The sequence below is a fragment of the Neoarius graeffei genome, chromosome 2 (assembly GCF_027579695.1).
Source record: "Neoarius graeffei isolate fNeoGra1 chromosome 2, fNeoGra1.pri, whole genome shotgun sequence".
NCBI lineage: Eukaryota > Metazoa > Chordata > Actinopteri > Siluriformes > Ariidae > Neoarius > Neoarius graeffei.
Window position 1 is genome coordinate 111,432,301 of NC_083570.1, and position 23,705 is coordinate 111,456,005.

The 23,705-nt window shown below is 39.3% G+C and overlaps 1 protein-coding gene across 1 annotated transcript in view; it reads right to left on the bottom strand.

The window, feature by feature from the left end:
• The window catches only part of thrap3b (thyroid hormone receptor associated protein 3b), a 65,162-nt gene extending 48,905 nt beyond the window's left edge, over positions 1 to 16,257 (bottom strand). Inside the window, exons 1-2 of the mRNA XM_060904475.1 lie at positions 16,149 to 16,257; positions 15,868 to 16,075 (exon numbers count right to left, since the gene is read on the bottom strand). Of these exons, the coding sequence (XP_060760458.1) occupies positions 15,868 to 16,075; positions 16,149 to 16,257 (317 nt within the window). The remainder of the gene's footprint in view (positions 1 to 15,867; positions 16,076 to 16,148) is intronic.
• Between the last annotated feature and the right edge of the window lie 7,448 nt (positions 16,258 to 23,705).

Sequence of the window (23,705 nt, forward strand, 5' to 3'; positions counted from 1 at the left end):
ATCCCATCCTGGTCATCTCAACCCCCACATCAGCCAGTCCAGAAGCTCAAACAAGCCAGACTGACGACCTAAAAGCTAATCATCGTCAGATCTTCTCAGAACACGTGGCAGAAACTCCATGACCAAGTCGTTAAACCGAACGTGACGAGAATACCTAGACAGATCGAGCCTGGGGGACATTTTTAAAAAGGACAACGAGATCAGGAAACACCAGGTTTATTACAGGAACTAAACTAAACGGTCTGAGAAACTTTTTAAACCCCCCCCCCATGTTTCCGTGGCTGGCGTTCCGAATAAACCTAGCTATACGATGTTACATGTACACGCTAACATTAACATGTGCTGAGAAATTTTATTTCGTGTTAACGACCTCAAAATACTCTCCTTTTTTTTAAATGACAAAGAAAGTCAAGAGGCACTAAAGCTTGAGGAAGGAAGTGGGCGGAGCATCCAGGACATAACAGGCAATTCAATTTACTCACTCGGATCAGTTCTGGTTAAATAATCTGTAGCTCGGGTTATTGCGGTACATATTACACAACGTTCAGCAGACGCTCTTATCCAGAGTAACGTACAGCGAGTGCAAAAGCCAGGCACACGAAGTGCTGGACATCTAGTGCCAACTGAACAAGTGACAGAAGAACACCGAGTGCAACATTCTGCTGAAGTAATGAGAAAACCCTTCGAAACACATGGGGTATAAAAGTGATAAGATTCCCAAGAGGCGAAAACAAAGGCATTCTTAAAAAAAGTACAAGACTTTTTCCTCCCATGTGAACAAGCAAAAGTAGAATCACTAATGAAAAATAATCTGTGCATGAAATAAATAAGCTGTACATAAAATTCCTTTTACATATCCTTAATGTAATTTATGCAACAGGGCTCTACATTAACTTGTGAAACCACTTGTCAAGTTGAAAGGAAATTTACTTGTCCGAATGTGAAGTTGACTTGTCCGAAGAAAAATTTGAGGGAAAAAACTATTTGTAATAAACTAATTTCACCAGAATTACTTTAACACAATCTATTCACTGCAGAAAAAAAATTGGACTCCAATCAAACATTAATTTATGAGAAATTGAAAACCAGAAAATTAAAATTATACAGTATATTTTCATTTTTAAATTATTAACTTTGAATATATATCCTCCACTGATTAATTATTGTTGTCTAATTATTCAGCATGGCTCCTGTACGGTATTTAATGGTTGCGATGAAAGTTGCGGTGTTTTTTAGGTTTTTGTTGCGATTACATTGCGGGAGGAAGTGAAAGTTGCGAGAAATTGTTGCGATTTTCTCTTTTTGTGATTAAAATTGAGTGATACGTTAAATATTAAGTTATTACCGAAAAACTATTGAGTAAAAAAAAAAAAAAAAAAACAGACGCTGAGAAATGGTCCTATAAAACAACTTTACCAATATAAAAGATTACCAGGACTACAAAAATGCAGAAAAATAGGCTTTACTTATCCAAATGCACCTGTTGGTTCTAAAGTTAAAGTGCAGAGAACCTCACAGCACAACATGAAGTTGCCTTAAAATATAATATAAATGCCTCAGCTTTCATGTAAGAAAAAACACTATTAATACTAGTACTGTGTGCAGGCAGTCTCTCCTGAAGACTAAATTAAACAATAATTATAAACTAATAAAATAAATGGCTCAGGCTTCATAGAAGAAAAAAAACAATTTGAACGGAATCTCACAGTATGATGCTGAAGCTGCCTAAACAATGGAAAATAAAATACCATTTTGGCAAAAATGTTGGCATCCATTAATTTCTTGTATTAAGTAAAAAATAATGTAAAGTGCACACAGTCCTTCACTGTAAACATCACACACTTTCAGTAACAGAAAGTAAGCCTACATAAACACTGATTCGCACATGCAGCGTTGCCAGATAATGCTGACGTTTTCCAGCCCAAAATATGTTCAAAACCCGCCAAAATATACTTAAAACCACCCAATCTGGCAACACTGTGCACATGCTGCTTCTCTTGAACGGAAACACGGAAGTAAGGCGGAAGGTAATTTGTCGACGTCACCTCAAGACGACACCAACGACTGGTCAAATATGCGGGAAAGTTGCGGTGATTGGATATAATTGTAACACCGCCCTGAATTCGCAGGGATTGGTTGAATTTGCGTTGAAGTTGCAAATCGCAACATCGCGAAATCCTGGAGGGTCTGGTAAACGACGGTTAACTTTTCAGTTCAAATGCACGAAGCGGTATTGGTTTCACAAGCGGAATATTGCGCATGCGCACATCGCTCTTTCCGAAGAGAAACATCCGGCGAGCCATCAAAAAAGTATGTCGAGTGAGATGCTTCGGAAATCATGTGAATAAACTGATAAAATTTGATATGTAACCCGAACATCGGCGTATTTTGGCACTTGTCCGATTGGACAAGTAACTGAGACAATGAACTTGTCCGACATAAAGGATCACTTGTCCCGGACAAGCGGACAACCGTTAATGTCGAGCCATGTGCAATTTAAAGGGTGGATCTATCGATAACGCATGCCATCATACATCGATGTTTGAGTTATGCGGTTAGCGTAAACACTGGATACTCTGCATTATTCTATCCACATTCACTGGATATGAGCAATTGTGCATTCTGATTGGCTACTCTACTACTAGGCTATCAGCTCATATACCGTGAATAGAGAAAAACAAAATGGCGGAGCGTGTTGCTGAACCAATTCAGGATGAAATAAAAACACTACAGGGCTCGACATTAAGGACTGCCCGATTGCCCGGGACAAGTGAAACATATATTCGGGCAAGTGGGATGTGTCCCCGACATGTCAAGTTGGAATAAGCATATATTAACGAACTAGCACCACAAAAATTAAGCTGTGTGATCTAAAAGCGTCCCTCACTACATATCCGCCATTATGTCTTGGCTTCATTTACTGCTCTGCAGGTTATTTTACACCCCCCGCTGGTGTAGTATGGTACGCGTACTGTTTATAGACCCCTTGTGCATGACGTCACGCATCATATGATAATTACAGCTGGGGTCAGAGACACCGTCTTTCACGCAAGCAGCTTAATTGGTCTTCCAAATGGTTAATTTTTGCGCCGTTTTTGCTTCTTCAAACAGAGAAATAGATAAAAGGCATTACCGTCTCCTCGCTAACAAGAAAAATGTTAACAAATAGAAGCAAATGCTTCAAGAACGAGGAAATGAGCGGTTAAAGAATACGAGGAGAGGAGCTCAGCCTGAAAACTCCAGAGAAATTCACGATTGTATTTAAAATGTATTTTACAAAAACAAAGTCGGAAGTGAGGATGGAAGAGTTTGCTTAAGAATCTCGTTTTATTTTTTTTTCTGCTTGCATTCGGCACAACAACAAGACGGCACTTTCTACAAAAAAAAAAAAAGTCAATTCGTGCCGCCACCAATGGGTTTTTAAGAAGTCTGATGGGTTTTTAAAAAGTTTCGTCTGACATTTTGTTTCAAGTTTTTATTTATCGAATCTGCAAAAAAAAAAGAAAATGCTCCGTTTCTCAAAATCCAGTGAATGTGGATAGAATAACAGTTATTCCACTCAATCTAGTTATACATGGCTTATAGACAACTCTGTACTATGCGCCTCGTCGGCTATCAGCTCATGTACGACTCGATTTCGTGGAATAACTTAAATATTGTCGAAAGACTATACTGTTGCATCACACCAATCTTCGTTAGCCAGACATTACTATGAACAATCATCATTATCGAAGACCAGTGATTATTTCAGAATTGTAACATGACTGCAATATCGTAACAATAACATCGAAAAACCTGCAGAAGACATTAGAAAATACAGATGATGTTTAAAACAGAGTGTTTAGTTTCACCGGCCTTTTTAAAAGCTGTTTGAGAAGGTGGAGAAAAGCCTTCTTAAGACATGGAGTATGAAAGTGATAGATACCCAAGGGGCGAAAACAAAGGCGTTCTCAAAAAAAGTGTTTTAATCCATTGACGCCTGAAACGCCTGCAAAAAAACGTCTGCAAATGCCTAAGCCAGTTTTTAGAAAAAGGTCCCCATCTGCCTGAGGGTTTTCTGAAATAAAAATAATTAATTGAAAACGCCTATGAAAAATTCAATATCTCAGCCTCTGAAGCACATAAAGACATGAAATAAGTTGCATTTAAAAGATAAAATTATCTGCTTTTATTGGATCATGCTCATTCAGCATTAACACTAACACATTTGTTAACACATAGATGAGTCTTGAAAATAATGACAAATCAACAATGCTGCGTTATGCAGCAACCGGCATTTGGGGCAATGTTGCGTTATGCAACAACCGGCGCTACGGGCAATGTTGTGTGACGCAGCATCCGGCGTCAATGGGTTAAGTGCAAGTGATGACTATTTGTCCATGTAAACAAGCAAAAAAGTATAAAACACTAATGGAAAAAGATATCCTTGAAATAAATATGAATACAAGTTATGCATAAAATTAATTTTGTACATTATCCTTAATGTAATTTACAGAATTGAAAGGGTGGATTTGAGGGAGAGGGAGAAAATGTTTATTTAAATTAAAAAAAAAAAAAAAAAAAAAAAACACACTACAGTTTTAGATGTGTACATATAATTAAAGATGGTGCCGAACCAATAACAGCACAAAATACTGGACTGGATATCAATATGAATTGAAAAAAAAAATTTTTATTCAATTAATGTGTTAATATATATTTACTACATTTGAAATAGAAGCGATTTGTGTGAGAAAGCTGTGGTTCCGTCCATGTTTTAGCGCTCCAACACTTAAGTTAAAAGAATCGTAATAAAGCTCAGTAGCCTTTAAAGAATAAAGAAGGAATCGACTTGTACTCAGTGTTCAGAATGGGAAAAAAAAAAAGCGCTAATCTGTATTAATTCTCCCTCATCTGCTCATAATCAATACAATTCTTGATGAATCATTTTCTGGTTTGAACTCTTCACCACTAGAAGCAGGAAGTGCTCTTCCCCCCGATGTCTGGAAAACTGTCCTGAAGCACTCACAGATAAACATCAGGCTCATTATGGATTCAGCCCTCGCTGGTGTTTTACGCAAATGAGTCAGGATACATTGGTGAGAGATACAGAAACGCCCAACAGCACGGGAGACGCGAGTGAGACGGCCCAAGTGAATCTAAAATTTGACCATTTTCATGTCACGCACAAAACGTTTCCCCCCCCCCATTTACCTCAAAATCATGACTTGTGACTTCCGACTGGTTTTGTCAAGGACTGTTAGAGGGGGGCTAATATAATAGTACCCCTCATAATAATTGATATGACAAACAGCCTTGCTAAACGTTGTGTGACTAGCGAAGACACTTAATATCACAATGGAAGATTCTATGAATTCAATAACGATTTGGAAAAGAAAAAAACCTCGAAGAAAAGAGAGTATTATGAGAAAAACCAGGAGGCGCTGGCTGAAAAAGCAAGCGAAAGAATGCAAATCTTAGACAATAAATGTGAAAACCTCAAAAAAAAAAAAAGACCACACCCACAATGCATTCTGGGTATTAATTAAAATGAATACTACTATAATAGATCATCTCTCAAAATGACAAATAACAAGGATCAACATTAAGGACTGCCAGATTGCCCGGGGCAAGTGGGATATGTCCCCGACGTGCCCGACCAGGCAAGTTGAAATGAGCATATATTACGAACTAGCACCACAAAAATGAGGCTTTTTGATCTTTTATTTCAGTTCCTATTATGTCTTGGCTGGTTTCTTCGTCTCGGTTTCATTTACTGCTCTGCAGGTTATTTTATATCCCCCCGCTGGTGTAGTATGGTACGTGTACTGTTCATAGACCCCTTGTGCATGACGTCACACATCACGTGATAATAACAGCTGGGGTCAGAGACACCGTCTTTCACGCAAGCAGCTTAGGCCCTGTCCACACGGCAACGGATTCAGGTGAATCTGATAAAACTGTTTATCGTTTCGGCCTGGCGTCCACACGGCAAAACGATATTTTTTGAGAACGGGTTCCAGAGTGGAAAAATCTGGCAACGGCGCCGTTGCGAAGTCGTCTGGATGAGTAGAACGGATTTGTTTACGATGACATAACCACATGACTAGAACAAGCAGCACTCTCGCGCGCAACAGTTACCTGACTGACTAATGAGGCAGAGGGGAGAAGGGTCAGAAGAGTGCTGACAAAGTTCCTTGACCCTTGAACAGTATTTTGTATGTACCACTGTCACTTCTGTTCACTGCTTTTTTAATGTACCAATCACTTTTGTATACAGTATTCTTTAGTGTGGATTTAGTAAACATAGACAAGTGACTCAAACCATTTCTTGCCTGCTTTCTATTGGATAAGAATCTTTTGAAATTGTTTACACATTAACCCGACTGACCTGCCAGACAGACAATTTACACCTGCTTTGATGAACAGAAAGTACAGCCTTCCACACAAAGCAACAGTTACCTGACTATAAAGGCCAATTTATGCTGACAACCCAGTCCTCGCAGATGGCGTCGCAGATGGCGTCTGCAAAGCCCCCCCGCTTCGCAGACGCTCTGCGCGCACCTCCCAAAAATTGTGACCACCGCAGACAAGAGGGCTCTGATTGGTCCACTCTACATCCGCTGTACACGCACTTCCGCTTCCCTACTTTCCTGGTTTGGTTTGTTTTCACGACCGGCATTTTTAAAAACACGAGCGAAGATGGAGCAGCACGAAGAGCGGTTGATCGAGGAAGTACGGACGTCTATACGACTCCAGTTCTAGTCATTATAAGTAACCGGAGGATAAACACTCCACTAACCACACCCACCAACTACTCCTAGCGACTTCGCGCCCCCTTGCGTTGTGGCGGTGAATAACATCGCGCACGCCTATTACTCCCCGCTCAACGATAAATTACAACTGTCTGCGAAAAGCTATCTGCGAAAGCCTTGTCGCAAGAGCATGCAGAGGCCTTAAGGGAGGCAGAGGGGAAAAGGGTCAGAAGACCCTTCAACAGACTATTTTGTATGAACCACTGCATTGCATTCACTTTTGTATACAGCTTTTCTTTTAAATAAACAAGTAACTGAACCATTTCTTGAATTTCACACACAATATTATGTTCACACACAATAAGAAAATTAAGTTATATAAAACTATGCACACTAATAAAACTAATTTGTACACACGATTTCCTCATGTAGTCACAGCCATCTTCTTGTTGTTGTGTGTTTGTTCCTGAGAGTGCTTCACGCCGGGTAGAGGAAGGGGTTTATGCGCATGCGTCCTACTTCTTCTGTTGTTCTGGTGTCTCCGATGGGCCCGTCTTACAGCGCACATAGAGGTGTGGCATGTGTATTGCATCGTTTTCAGCAAGCGTTGCGTTGCCATATGTACCTGATATTTTACTGATCCATTGCCCATGTGGACGCGATATTTTTTTTACCCTCTAAAAAAAAAAAAATCTTGTTGCCATTGTCGTGTGGATGTAGCCTTAATCTGCCTTCAATATGGATAATTTTTGCGCTGCTTTTGCTTCTTCAAACAGAGAAATAGATAAAAGTCATTACCGTCTCCTCGCTATCAAGAAAAATGTTAACAAATAGAAGCAAATGCTTCAAGAACAACGAGGAAATGAGCGGTTAAAGAATACGAGGAGATGAGCTCAGCCTGAAAACTCCAGAGAAATTCACGATTGCATTTAAAACGTATTTTACAAAAACAGAAAGTCGGAAGTGAGGAAGGAAGAGTTTGCTTAAGAATCTCGTTTTTTTTCTTTTTTTCTGCTCGCATTCGAGTTAGCGCCTTCATGAAAGCACCTGATTTTCTTACAGGTGAAGCTGCTTCCTTATTCAACACAGAAAACCCAGATTGGTTTCAAACAACTCGGGCATAAAAAAAACTCAACAAGGAGCGACGCACGCAATAAATCCTGAAAGAACAGAACAGATGAAGAGCAGAGAGAGCTGGAGCTTCGTTTCTGTTATCAGAGGAACACAGTCCTGGGCAAAATATTTATATCTCGGGGGTTTTTATTCTTTAAAAAAAAAAATACAACCTGGCGCCGCGTCATGACAGACCGGCAGCACTGATTCAGTTACAGGTTGCCAGGTATGTATAAAACACCCACAACCTACACACAATACTTTTAAACTCAAACATTATCCTGTTTGTCATGACGCAGCGCTGTTTTTTTTTTTTTTTAAACCTAGAGGTGGATGATATTTAAAAAAAAAAAAAAGATATATAAATATTCTTAAAACACAGTACTGCTCAAAACTCTTGGCGCCCTATTGTTTTCTTCATAAAACTGTGTTATAGATTTCTATTTTATGATTTCTACATTATCGAGTAACGAACCTACAGTCAGAGAGAGTTCTACACAAACACACTGAACTTTACAACAGCTGCATGCGTGCGAAATGGAAACAGACAGGCTAAGGCAGGAAAAACTATTTTGCATAAAATTATTATTGTCTGTTACAAGTAAAAAAAAAAAAGTCACCATTAACCAAACTTAATAAATTTAATCAAGAACCAAACTTCAACTCAACGCGTGATCTTCATTTTATGTTGCAATTCACAACTATTCTATGGTTATCCTAAATAAATAAATAAATAAATTAGTACTCGCAAAATAGAGGGCAAGTGGAAATTTTATCCCCAGGGCAAGTGGGTTTAAAAGTTAATGTTGAGCCCTGAATATTTGTCCTCATGATCAAATCTAATAATTAAAATCAATACTCCGATGACAGATCAGTGACTTCGTGAAACTGTTAATTTCTCTCGTATGTTACGCCTTTGTACCCCTGGATCCTGCAACTGATCTATAATATTTAATTGCAAATTAGTTGCCAATACGAGTCACAATATAAGGTTACTAAAACCGAAAACGTAATTGAAATAACACGTTAAGAAATAAAGCAAGTTAAAAAAATGACTCCAGTTCTCCTTTAAATACTATAATTTTTAAAGGGCTGATGACACGAACATGACTCTATGCAATTTCTTAAATAAACTATACAACATGGCAAACATGTTAGATTTCTGTTATAATTACGTGAAAAGAAGCTGTTGTTACACAAATATCCAACTTTTAATTGCACAGCGCAAGAAAACTGGGTCCGTGGCTCGCGGCCATGCTGTGACGTCAGCGGGAGAACACGCTGCGGTTCACTGGCTGTTCTACTCTGGTTCTACTCAATGGAAATGGCGCGTGAAAACGCCGGTGAACTCTCTAGTGCTAGCTCTTCCTCTTCTGGGAGTCTAGAATTGTGTTGATCTCTTCCGAATAGAATCTATGATAGCCTACCCTCTTTACCCTTTGCCTCTCGTTGCTAGGCGGCAGTTACGTGAAAGCCGCAAGCTTTCACAAGCAAACACATGACTGATATCACGCCGACTTTATGATTACATTTATGATTATCATGTAGAATCTATAGCTCTACGTACCTTTATCTTATGTCGTTTCACAACACATGTTCTGACAGGAGGACTGTCTTTGGATCCGGCATAGCTACCAGTAGACCCCCTCCGGAATACTGGCAGCGTTGCCAGATTGGGAGGAATCCCGCCCAGTTGGGCAGTTTCAAGTGCATTTTGGTGGGTTTTGAACATATTTTGGGCTGTAAAACTTCAGCAGTATCTGGCAACAGATACTGCTGACGTTTTCCAGCCCAAAATATGCTCAAAACCCACCAAAATGCACTGGAAACCTCCCAATCTGGCAACACTGTGTAGGCACTGCTGATGGTAGTAACACACGTTTGTGCTGAACTGAACACCCAAGAGATTCTTTTAAGCTGGGAAGGGTGTCAAAACAATCCAAACCGAAGTGTTCAGAGCACAGGACGGATGTTGGTGAGGGCTCCCACTTGTCACGAGTGCGCCTGACTTGCTTCACCCACTTCGCATGCAGCTCGGGATCTCTGGGAAACTTGAATAAACTTACCCCATCCTTGTAGGTTTTGGAGCAAAAGCCGGCAACACAACGCGAAGGCATAATAACTAATTAATTTATATATATATATATATATATATATATATATATATATATATATATATATATATATTATATATATATATATATATATATATATATATATATATATATATATATATATATATATTTTTATATATATATATATATATATATATATATATATATATATATATATATATTAGGGTTGGGCGGTATTACGGTAAGAAGGTATCCCGAGGTATCCAAAAGTACCAACGGTATCGGTCTCATTACCGTCATTTTAAAAAAATATATAATATCTAAATAAATATGGAGTACATGAGGTCATAATATAAAATAATAAATTGAAGATCAGCCCGAATAACTGTGTGATCGTATTTTCACTAATTCTATCAATTTCCTAAAGAAGTTCTCATCGCGTGCAGGGTTGTTTATGTCGTTGCCATGGCAACCCTGCGTGACATTTGGAGTCTGACAGAAAGCTTCGCAAGAGACTGAGACCGCGGTTGAAAGATGGCAAGTCAAGATAACGAGTTAGTGGCAAAAAAAAAAATACAACATCGGCAGTGTGGCAGTATTTTGGTTTCAAACCAAACGAAAAGGAAGAGCCAGCAATAATGTAAATGACCGCGCAAAATCGAAAAAATCTAATATGTCCCCTAAGGCACACCATATCCTGGGGTACTCCACTTCCACGAGATCTCTCCAATGAGTTGTGTTTTGAGTAGGTTACATGAGTAACAACAAGGTAAAATAATATAACGTATGACATTTGGGATGTGGGTAATAAACGTTTGAAATGTCATCTACTGAAGAAATGGAAGAAAACATCGTAGCGTAAACTGTTAGGTTTCTGGTGGGAATTAGCAATGCGCTTGCTATCTTTGTTGGGTGTGTTAAACCGTATGGATTTACGTAAGTGGAATAATTGTAAGGAGTTATGTGATCAAGACAACGTTAAGCAAGGTAAGGCCATTTGATTATTAATTTCCCCGCCATGGCATGACGTGGGCCCATATGATTTTGCCTTGTGCAGCTATCACGCATTTGAATTAGGTTCGCCTCATTTGCGCTGAAGAATATGGTTTATCGCGCAGTCTAAACGGACTTGGGTGTTGGTTGATTCTTTTTCTTTTCTTTTTTTATTTCCCATGCTTGAAAGGGTATGATCCTGCTCATCGTGTACTTTTTTTTGATGGAGTAGGTGAAATAGTGCTGCAAATGGCGTTTCAACGCACACATGTGTAAACGACAGTTGAATGCTATTTTCAAGATGAAGGAAGAGTTGCGTGATGCTTTGAAATATCTCTTAATCCATTCATCAATGCACAAAATTCGCTTTGCTGCTTAATCCATACCACAATGCACATAATTCGCTATGCTGCTTTTAAATAGTACATTTGAGGCATAGGCGCAGGTCTGGACAAGGTCCGCCGGTATAGGCGCACGTTACACAGTAGGCCAAAACAAAAATATTTTTTTCTCGGTAATACCGTATACCCCGGGAAAACACAGAGACAGTTTAAAGGTATCAAAATTTGGATACTGCCCAACCCTAATATATATATATATATATATATATATATATATATATATATATATATATATATATATATATAAAATAATGTATAATAATGACAAACTGAACACCTGCCGCATCAACAACAAACTGGTAAGTGAGGAGGAAGGTTCTTTTGCTGACGTCATATAGCTCCTCCTCCTCCTCTTTCGTCTCTTGGGTGCTGCAGCCCCATCAAATTTGCCCAAATAGCCGCGTTTATCATCATAACTTGTAAAATAGGCGCCTTCGTGAATTAATATATGGATCATCGGGAATTACTTTTTATGTTATAAAACATCGCCAAAGATGTCAAAAACGTGTCATCAGCACTTTAAAGTAAATTAGCTTCTCAGCTGACATAAGGATTTTAAAGTGCATATCACGGGTAAATTCAGGAGCAAGATCAATGTAATTCTCCTATTTTATATTAAACTTTGGTCAAATATCTGTCATGTTTTGTGCAATTTTTTTTACCTTGCGCAATACCAGAAACATTCAGTTGAAATCGAGCCATTTGAGGCGAATTGGTCCGCCTCTGAAAAAACTTGGCATTTGGATTTCCCGGCAAACACTGATTTTCGTGACGTCGCGTGCGGGACGCCTCCTTCTGAATCCTACGTCAGCGCTGGTTTGTTTATGAGAAAACGACCTGATGGTTTTCTGCAAATTTCTTCAACGTTATCGCGTAATTATTAAAATGGTTAACAGATGTATCGTAGGAGGGTGTAGCAACATTACATTCTGCATCCAAAGCTGAAGTAACATTGCGCTCAGGTGACAATTCCATATTTCAGTGCAAAATCGCTCGCTGCTAAACTTGGTGTACACAGGCTGTGCACTGAAACCGTGCAAATCTCGCGCAGCCTGCTGGTGCTTCCGCAGGTGACGTCACGAATCTGGCTCCAGACTCCCTTGGGATTTTTCCAGACGCGTTTTGTTACTTTATTTTTTTCTGCTGTAGACAGACGGCCTTGTGCAAAATTACCCTTCTGGATGACTGTGTAAAGGGGCATTCTTTCATATAAAAAAACGAATTTGGTCCAGAATATGCGCTTTAAAATTTTATAACAATTTTTTTTTTTGCAGTGCAGTTTTCATCAAATCCTGCGCTCTGATTGGCTGGCGAGCGGGTCCGTATCGTACGGTACGGACCCTAGTTACGGACCTCTGGTGACTCGCTCGTTCGCAACAACAAACATAGTAGCAATTTTTATCAACATTTATAAGATTTTTCTAAAAAAATCTTACAAATTTTTGCCAGCATTTCTCAGGAGACTAGCATTAATTTTACAGCATGGATAGCGATAACGACAGTCTTCACAGCGAAAGCGAGTTTTACTGCCCTGAGGAAGAAGAAATAAAAGAAAACATTTCAGGAGAAAGCTAAAAACCTCTAACTGTTGCTAACGCCGAGCAAAAACATGGCTGAATCCTGAATGACTCCTATTTGTATAAATAGAGGACTACATAGGCGGCAAAATGTAGTTGTTTTCTTGCCATGGAAGTGCACTTGCATACCGAGGAGGAAGCAATCTGCATGGGCGCTCTCGTTTTCTGTTAGAATTTGGGAAAGAAAAAAATAAAATATATTATTTACCAGCTTAAGCTCAGTCAGTACTTTCAAGACCTCGGTCACGGTATTTCACGATACGGACCTCCCAGCTGGTAAATAACATGTATAAATCCTACCAGAAGGAAAAGTCGTATCTAAACATTTCCATTTCCTAAAACATGATCTCATCCATTATCTCTAGCCGCTTTATCCTGTTCTACAGGGTCGCAGGCAAGCTGGAGCCTATCCCAGCTGACTACGGGTGAAAGGCGGGGTACACCCTGGACAAGTCGCCAGGTCATCACAGGGCTGACACATAGGTGGTGTTTACATTAGACCGTATCCGTCTCGTTTTCGTCGCGGAGGCACTGTCCGTTCACATTAAAACGCCGGGAAATGACTCCACAGGCGGAACAACTTGAATCCGCCAGGGCCCACGTATTCAACCCAGTTCGTATCTGATCCGGTGCTGTGTAAACATTGAGGAACGAGAAAATGCAGTGCTGAGCTCTAGCTGACGTCGTCATTGGACAACGTCACTGTGACATCCACCTTCCTGATTCGCTGGCGTTGGTCATGTGACGCGACTGCTGAAAAACGGCGCGGACTACAGGAAACGACACAGCGGCTCAGTCCCGAATCACTGCTCGTGCGCTTCACTCGCGCGCTCTGAGCTGCGCAGGGCCGGAGTGCGCACCCTCCAGAGGGCACCCGCTGTTCAGGGTGGAGTGATTTGGAGCGCAGGAGGAAGCGCTGAGCCGCACTGAGGTTTATTTACACATTTCAACTTATTTACCTCCTTCAGGCGCTTAAACTCAGTGAGAACATGAACATCACAGCCAGGTGTGTTTATCTGCTGGAGAAGGTGTTCGCTTGCCATCCTTCCACTTGCAAGTGGTGAGTGACTTGCGCATGCCCGATATGCACTGGGATCATGTGATGTGCCGTCTAATTAGTCATGTGATTAGCATATCCGTGTATTGGCGTTGCTGTGTGCACGCGAATCGTTTTAAAAACGTTAATCTGATGATCCGCTGATACGGTCTAACGTAAACACCACCATATGCCGCTTTTCCACTACAAACGCGGCTGAGTCGGGCTGAGCCGTGCCGTGCTGAGTTGAGCTGAGCGGGGCTGTTGGAGTTGCATTTCGACTACAACCGCGCTGAACCGTGCTGGCTGGAAGTGGGTGGAGTTAGCGAAAGTGGGTGGACGTCACGTGATGTCGTTAAGCAGCGCAAACAGTGACATCAGTGAGCTTTTAAGCGGTAGTCTCACGACCCGGATAGTAAACAATAAACATGGAGGACATGGAGTCGTTAGTGTTGCTGGTCTTGGTGCTGTGGCTTGTTGTCACCGACAACGCCAACAGATACTGGCAAGAGCGTATAGATGAGGCGAGGCGCATAAGGCTTCAGAAATTCTCGTAATTCGTAATTCTTCTTCTTCCGGGTTTGCGGTGTTTACAGATCCCAGCGTGCTCGCGGGGCGTGTGTGGGCATGTGAGGACACTCCTCCTCACCAATCAGTGCACAGGGGAGTGTCTGCTCACGCCCCCAGCCTCACTCGGCTCGCTTCAGCCCCACTCCAAAACGGTGCGAGTTTTAGGGGCTAAGCAGGGCTGAAGCGAGCTGAGTCGTGCTGTTTTTTGGTAGTCGAAACGCGAGCCGTGTCGAGCTGAAAAAGGGTAGTGGAAAAGGGCCAATAGACACAGACAACCATTCACACTCACATTCACACCTACGGTCAATTTAGAGTCACCAGTTAACCTAACCTGCATGTCTTTGGACTGTGGGGGAAACCGGAGCACCCGGAGGAAACCCACGCGGACACGGGGAGAACATGCAAACTCCGCACAGAAAGGCCCTCGCCGGCCCCGGGGCTCGAACCCAGGACCTTCTTGCTGTGAGGCGACAGCGCCAACCACTACACCACCGTGCCGCCCCCCAAAACATGATAAATTTCCCTAGTCTAACTCCAGTCTTTGCTGCTTGTTACAGGGTCTGATATCTGATCCACCGTTTTATACCGGTATCAGTTGGACCGATTCTGATATACCGAGTATCGGATCAGTGCTTTATCGATCAGATCAAATCAAATGTACTGATCCTGAACGAGGTGCTTGAGCCAGTTATTGAATACAAAACAAGTAAATAAATGATAGATAAATAGATGGGGAGGAAAAAAAATGAAAAATACTAATAAAATAAAAATTATTAAAAGCTGTGTGCAAAAGAAAAGAATTAAACAGAGATGGAAATGTAGAAATAAAAAAACAAATAAATAAATCCAATACGACTTCACAGAATGCAGTATAACAGCAAGTTAACATAATTCTATTAATAATGACAATTTAAAAATGAACTGCTTTGAAGAACGCCACTGTAAGCTAATGCTATCGAAAGCTAGCACATTTACTGTCTAATGCTTCTGCCTGCAATACGAGTTAGATTTAAAAACGCATTATGGTTTATAAATAATTGTAATAAACAGTTAGACAGATGAGTTATATTAACTCCAAGCCCAGACTGTAGCTCTGTGCACTGCAGGTTATTAGATTAGATGCTAATTCTGCTAACACTGTAAACTCAGCTAGCATCCCACAGCTAGCTAATGCTAATAAGCTGACTAGCTAATGCGCTGCTTTGCTAATGCTAATGCGCTGCCTCGCTGCGTTACTAAAGCTAACTCGGTTTCAGCACCGCAGCGAGGCGAGGCTAATCACAGAGTTATAAATAAACGCGTAGCTTATTTAGCTGAAGTTAATTAAGTTATTAATTGCCAACTTTAATTAAAAGAACATGGCCGTACCTGTATCTCGGGGTCTCCCTCGCGCGCGCACTCACTTCGCTGTTGTCGCTGCACAGGCGCAGACGCGCATACACACACACGCGCGCGCGCTCTCTCTCTCTGCGGTTTATCTGTTTCTCTACAAACTCCACTTCCGGTCTGCGACTACAAACATTACAGTGCTCGCCAGCAGCCCGTTTGTTCCCCTCCACTCCGCACAGTAAAAGCGCTCAGCAGATAGAGAGAGAGGGACGCGATCATATGTCCTTCCTGTTCCTGCATATTCAGGGTTGCCATGTTACACTGTTTCACCTCGCAGCCCCGAAACCACACGTGCTCAAAATGGCGCCTGATAGGGTTGCCAGGTCTGTAGTAGGGGAACACCCTGAAGCAGAAGACTTCCCAATTCATTCGTGTAATTTCTGTCTTCGGAAACAAAAAGACACGTTTTGCATTTTGCACAAATGCTACTGAGAGCTGGCGACTTGTCCAGGGTGGACCCCGTCTCTCGCCCATAGACAGCCGGGACTGGCTCCAGCTTGCCTGCGACCCTGCACAGGATAAGCGGCGACAGATAACGGATAATACTGAGTTATGGCTACTGAGACCCGAAAGGGTCACGATGAGATTTCTTTTCTTTTTTCTTTTCTTGAGCCTTTCTTGACCTGAAGCTGAACCTCAACCAGTGCAAAATAAAATTACTTAAGTGAAAATTACAACTTAGTGGGTAAAAAATAACAACTCAGTCAGTCAAAATTACAACTTAGTCAAAATAACAACTTAATAAGCAAAAAATAACAACTCAGTCAAAATAACAACTTAGTAAGTTAAAATAACAACTCAGTCAAAATTACAACTTAGGAAGTCAATCGTAACAGCTTGGTCAGTCAAAAGTAACAACTTAGTAAGTCAAAATTACAACTTAGTCAAAATAACAATAAGCAAAAAATAACAACTCAGTCAAAATAACAACTTAGTAAGTTAAAATAACAACTCAGTCAAAATTACAACTTAGTCAAAATAACAGCTTAATAAGCAAAAAATAACAACTCAGTCAAAATAACAACTTAGTAAGTTAAAATAACAACTTAGTAAGTATAAAATAACAACTCAGTCAGTCAAAATTACAACTTAGTAAGTTAAAATAACAACTTAGTAAGTATAAAATAACAACTCAGTCAAAAGTAACAACTCAGTAAGTCAAAATTACAACTTAGTCAAAATTACAACTTAGTGGGTAAAAAATAACAACTTAGTAAGTCAAACGTAACAGCTTAGTCAGTCAAAAGTAACAACTTAGTAAGTCAAAATTACAACTTAGTAAGTAAAAAATAACTCAGTCAAAATTACAACTTAGTAAGTCAAAATAACAACTTAGTAAGTATAAAATAACTCAGTCAAAAGTAACAACTCAGTAAGTCAAAATTACAACTTAGTCAAAATTACAACTTAGTGGGTAAAAAATAACAACTTAGTAAGTCAAATGTAAAAGCTTGGTCAGTCAAAAGTAACAACTTAGTAAGTCAAAATACCAACTTGGTAAGTAAAAAATAACTCAGTAAGTCAAAATTACAACTTAGTAAGTCAAAAGTAGCAAGTTAGTAAGTAAAAAATAAATTAGTAAGTCAAAAGTGGCATGGTGGTGTAGTGGTTAGCACGGTCGCCTCACAGCAAGAAGGTTCCGGGTTCGAACCCAGCGGCCGGCGAGGGCCTTTCTGTGTGGAGTTTGCATGTTCTCCCCGTGTCTGCGTGGGTTTCCTCCGGTTGCTCCGGTTTCCCCCACAATCATGCAGTTAAGTTGATGTGGGGTGGCCTTGAGCAAGGTACCTGACCCCTGACTGCTCCCCGGGCACTCTGGTGTGGCTGCCCACTGCTCTGAGTGTGTGTGTGTGTGTGTGTTCACCGCTTCAGATGGGTTAAATGCAAAGGATGAATTTCACTGTGCTTGAAGTGTGCATGTGATGAATAAAGGTTTAAAAATAATAATAATAACTTAGTAAGTCAAAATAACAACTTAGTAAGTAAAATAATTTAGCAAGTAAAAAATAACTCAGTAAGTCAAAATTACAACTCAGTAAGTCAAAATTACAGCTAAGAAAGAAAGCATAACTTTATTCATCACAAAATTGTGAAATTTCTCTCTGCATTTAACCCATCTGAAGCAGTGAACACACATTAAGTCAAAATAACAACTTAGTAAGTCAAACATAACTCAGTGAGTAAAAAATAACTCAGTAAGTCAAAATTACAACTTAGTAAGTATAAAATAACAGCTCAGTCAAATGTAACAGCTTAGTAAGTCAAAATTACAACTTAGTAAGTCAAAATAACAAGTCAAAAGTAACAACTTAGGAAGTAAAAAATACAACCCCGATTCCAAAAAATTTGGGACAAAGTACAAATTGTAAATAAAAACGGAATGCAATAATTTACAAATCTCAAAATCTGATATTGTATTCACAATAGAACATAGACAACATATCAAATGTCGAAAGTGAGACATTTTGAAATTTCATGCCAAATATTGGCTCATTTGAAATTTCATGACAGCAACACATCTCAAAAAAGTTGGGACAGGGGCAATAAGAGGCTGGAAAAGTTAAAGGTACAAAAAAGGAACAGCTGGAGGACCAAATTGCAACTCATTAGGTCAATTGGCAATAGGTCATTAACATGACTGGGTATAAAAAGAGCATCTTGGAGTGGCAGCGGCTCTCAGAAGTAAAGATGGGAAGAGGATCACCAGTCCCCCTAATTCTGCACCGACAAATAGTGGAGCAATATCAGAAAGGAGTTCGACAGTGTAAAATTGCAAAGAGTTTGAACATATCATCATCTACAGTGCATAATATCATCAAAAGATTCAGAGAATCTGGAAGAATCTCTGTGCGTAAGGGTCAAGGCCAGAAAACCATAGTGGGTGCCCTTGATCTTTGGGCCCTTAGACGGCACTGCATCACATACAGGTGCATATAATTAGAATATCATGAAAAAATTGATTTATTTCAGTAATTCCATTCAAAAAGTGAAACTTGTATATTATATTCATTCATTACACACAGACTCATATATTTCAAGTGTTTATTTCTTTTAATTTTGATGATTATAACTGACAACTAATGAAAACCCCAAATTCAGTATTTCGGAAAACTAGAATATTGTGAAAAGGTTCAATATTGAAGACACCCGGTGCCACACTCTTATCAGCTAATTAACTCAAAACACCTGCAAAGGCCTTTAAATGGTCTCTCAGTCTAGTTCTGTAGGCGACACAATCATGGGGAAGACTGCTGACTTGACAGTTGTCCAAAAGACGACCATTGACACCTTGCACAAGGAGGGCAAGACACAAAAGGTCATTGCTAAAGAGGCTGGCTGTTCACAGAGCTCTGTGTCCAAGCACATTAATAGAGAGGCGAAGGGAAGGAAAAGATGTGGTAGAAAAAAGTGTACAAGCAATAGGGATAACCGCACCCTGGAGAGGATCGTGAAACAAAACCCATTCAAAAATGTGGGGGAGATTCACAAAGAGTGGACTGCAGCTGGAGTCAGTGCTTCAAGAACCACCACGCACAGACGTATGCAAGACATGGGTTTCAGCTGTCGCATTCCTTGTGTCAAGCCACTCTTGAGCAAGAGACAGCGTCAGAAGCGTCTCGCCTGGGCTAAAGACAAAAAGGACTGGACTGCTGCTGAGTGGTCCAAAGTTATGTTCTCTGATGAAAGTAAATTTTGCATTTCCTTTGGAAATCAAGGTCCCAGAGTCTGGAGGGAATGAGGAGAGGCACAGAATCCACATTGCTTGAGGTCCAGTGTACAGTTTCCACAGTCAGTGATGGTTTGGGGTGCCATGTCATCTGCTGGTGTTGGTCCACTGTGTTTTCTGAGGTCCAAGGTCAACGCAGCTGTCTACCAGGAAGTTTTGGAGCATTTCATGCTTCCTGCTGCTGACCAACTTTATGGAGATGCAGATTTCATTTTCCAACAGGACTTGGCACCTGCACACAGTGCCAAAGCTACCAGTACCTGGTTTAAGGACCATGGTATCCCTGTTCTTAATTGGCCAGCAAACTCGCCTGACCTTAACCCCATAGAAAATCTATGGGGTATTGTGAAGAGGAAGATGCGATACGCCAGACCCAACAATGCAGAAGAGCTGAAGGCCACTATCAGAGCAACCTGGGCTCTCATAACACCTGAGCAGTGCCACAGACTGATCGACTCCATGCCACGCCGCATTGCTGCAGTAATTCAGGCAAAAGGAGCCCCAACTAAGTATTGAGTGCTGTATATGCTCATACTTTTCATGTTCATACTTTTCAGTTGGCCAACATTTCTAAAAATCCTTTTTTTGTATTGGTCTTAAGTTATATTCTAATTTTCTGAGATACTGAATTTGGGGTTTTCATTAGTTGTCAGTTATAATCATCAAAATTAAAAGAAATAAACACTTGAAATATATAAGTCTGTGTGTAATGAATGAATATAATATACAAGTTTCACTTTTTGAATGGAATTACTGAAATAAATCAACTTTTTCATGATATTCTAATTATATGACCAGCACCTGTACAGGCATGCTTCTGTATTGGAAATCACAAAATGGGCTCAGGAATATTTTCCAGAGAACATTATCTGTGAACGCAATTCAACGTGCCATCCGCCGTTGCCAGCTAAAACTCTATAGTTCAAAGAAGAAGCCGTATCTAAACATGATCCAGAAGCGCAGACGTCTTCTCTGGGCCAAGACTCATTTAAAATGGACTGTGGCAAAGTGGAAAACTGTTCTGTGGTCAGACGAATCAAAATTTGAAGTTCTTTATGGAAATCAGGGACGCCGTGTCATTCGGACTAAAGAGGAGAAGGACGACCGAAGTTTTTATCAGCGCTCAGTTCAGAAGCCTGCATCTCTGATGGTATGGGGTTGCATTAGTGCGTGTGGCATGGGCAGCTTACACATCTGGAAAGACACCATCAATGCTGAAAGGTATATCCAGGTTCTAGAGCAACATATGCTCTCATCCAGATGACGTCTCTTTCAGGGAAGACCTTGCATTTTCCAACATGACAATGCCAAACCACATACTGCATCAATTACAGCATCATGGCTGCGTAGAAGAAGGGTCCGGGTACTGAACTGGCCAGCCTGCAGTCCAGATTTTTCACCCATAGAAAACATTTGGCGCATCATAAAACAGAAGATACGACAAAAAAGACCTAAGACAGTTGAGCAACTAGAATCCTACATTAGACAAGAATGGGTTAACATTCCTATCCCTAAACTTGAGCAACTTCTCTCCTCAGTCCCCAGATGTTTACAGACTGTTGTAAAGAGAAAAGGGGATGTCTCACAGTGGGAAACATGGCCTTGTCCCAACTTTTTTGAGATGTGTTGTCATGAAATTTAAAATCACCTAATTTTTCTCTTTAAATGATACATTTTCTCAGTTTAAACATTTGATATGTCATCTATGTTCTATTCTGAATAAAATATAAAATTTTGAAACTTCCACATCATTGCATTCCGTTTTTATTTACAATTTGTACTTTGTCCCAACTTTTTTGGAATCGGGGTTGTAATAACTTAGTCAAAATTACAACTTAGTAAGTAAAAATAACAACTTAGTAAGTCAAAATAACAATTTAGCAAGTAAAAAATAACTTAGTAAATAAAAATTACAACTTAGTAAGTAAAAATAACAACTTAGTAAGTCAAAATAACAATTTAGTAAGTAAAAAATAATAACTTAGTAAATAAAAATTACAATTTAGTAAGTAAAAATAACAACTTAGTAAGTCAAAAGTAACAACTTAGTAAGTAAAAAATAATAACTTAGTAAATAAAAATTACAACTTAGTAAGTCAAAAGTAACAACTTAGTAAGTAAAAAATAATAACTTAGTAAGTCAAAAGTAACAACTTAGTAAGTAAAAAATAACTTAGTAAATAAAAATTACAACTTAGTAAGTCAAAATAACAATTTAGTAAGTAAAAAATAACTTAGTAAGTCAAAAGTAACAACTTAGTAAGTAAAAAATAACTTAGTAAGTCAAAAGTAACAACTTAGTAAGTAAAAAATAATAACTTAGTAAGTCAAAAGTAACAACTTAGTAAGTAAAAAATAATAACTTAGTAAGTCAAAAGTAACAACTTAGTAAGTAAAAAATAATAACTTAGTAAGTAAAAATAACAACTTAGTAAGTCCAAATAATTAGTCTCTAAGTCAAAATACCAACTTGGTCAAAATAATGAGACTAAGTAAAAATAATGTCTAAATAAAAATAATAATCTAGTGATTAAATAAATTCACCTTGTGATTCAGGGCTTCCATATGCAATGATTTTTAGTTCCCTCACAATAATTTTACATTCTCTTGCAATAATGCTGCACTATCGGCATCGAATAATTTTCGACCTCTGTGGATTCAAGCTACAAAGTGCAAAAACAGATGCCTCCACATTTGTCTTTTGTTGGCAACAGGCTAGCCGGCTCACTATAATGAGTGCTGCATATTTACCTCCTCAAAACCGTGAACTGGAGAGTCAGTGTTATCAATTTAACAAGTGAATATGTCTGTATGCTGATGCTGAATGGTCGAAAGCAGCTCATCATTTAAAGGTTTACAAATCGCTGATAATCAGATGTACATCTGTCTTTCTCATATGTCAAACATATGCTATGCACTTACAATAAATTCATCCTTACCCATAAAGCTGTCCACAGTACTGTAACTGATCATGAATTAAACTGACTGCATCCACAGAATGAACTTTAACCATACAGTATAACCATGTGTACTAAGCAATGATAATATATCTCTATAGTTTAATCCAGCTTCAAGCTAAAATTCAGTAAGTGATTTGAATTGAAGACAAAGACTTCAAGTTTAAAACGGATGTCTCACTTGTTCAAAGTAGAGGTTTACATCGGGACAAAGAAGTTACAGGAGAATATGAAGCCCAAATTCATAAACATGGGATTATACTGGTTAATCGCATACACCTGTGTGGTATATTTACTGATTTATTCATGCTTTATCCTGGTTAGAATGATAGCAGATTAAATGACTAATTTGTGCATTTTTTTGGGGAAATCATACCAACAAATTGTTTATTAGAAAATATTACAGGCAGGTACAATCAAAAATAATAACATAAAGTTAAAAAAAAAACCTGCCACTTGCGCACCTTTATATATGAGTCGGTAGCATTAATTAAAAGCAGTAATGCACCAATGGGGGAAAGAAAAAAACTTCATATTGACGTCTTATTTACAGCCGTTAACTAATCACTAATGTTTAAGGATTAACGGTTTTCTCCATTTAGTCATGCTAGCTGCTTATCAAGATCTTTGTAACCATGGAATTTTATCAAACTGGACCATCACAAATTTTAGTTGAAAGCCTTTTGATCATATAATGGATCTAGATCATTTGTTTTAGTATAAATACAGAGCTGATGATAGAAAATCTCATGAGCTGATTGGTTGAGAAATTTGGACTATTTCTTGATAATCACCTCGAGCGACTCGGCAAAATCATTTCATCACTGTAAATGAGGAATAACTACCAGAGGTGGACAGTAACGAAGTACATTTACTTGAGTACTGTACTTAAGTACACTTTTTGAGTATCTGTACTTTACTTGAGTATTAATTTTTTTGGAAATTTATGACTTTAACTTCACTATATTTGAAAGACAAATGTCGTACTTTTCCTTTTCACGCCACTACATTTCTATCAAGGTCCTCGTTACTCGTTACTATGAAGCGGCTTTGAAAGTGGATGTTTTTTTTCTTTTCTTTTCTAAAACGTGGTTGTTTTTTTCGCAGGTGACACTGAGATAGCCGATCAGTAATCA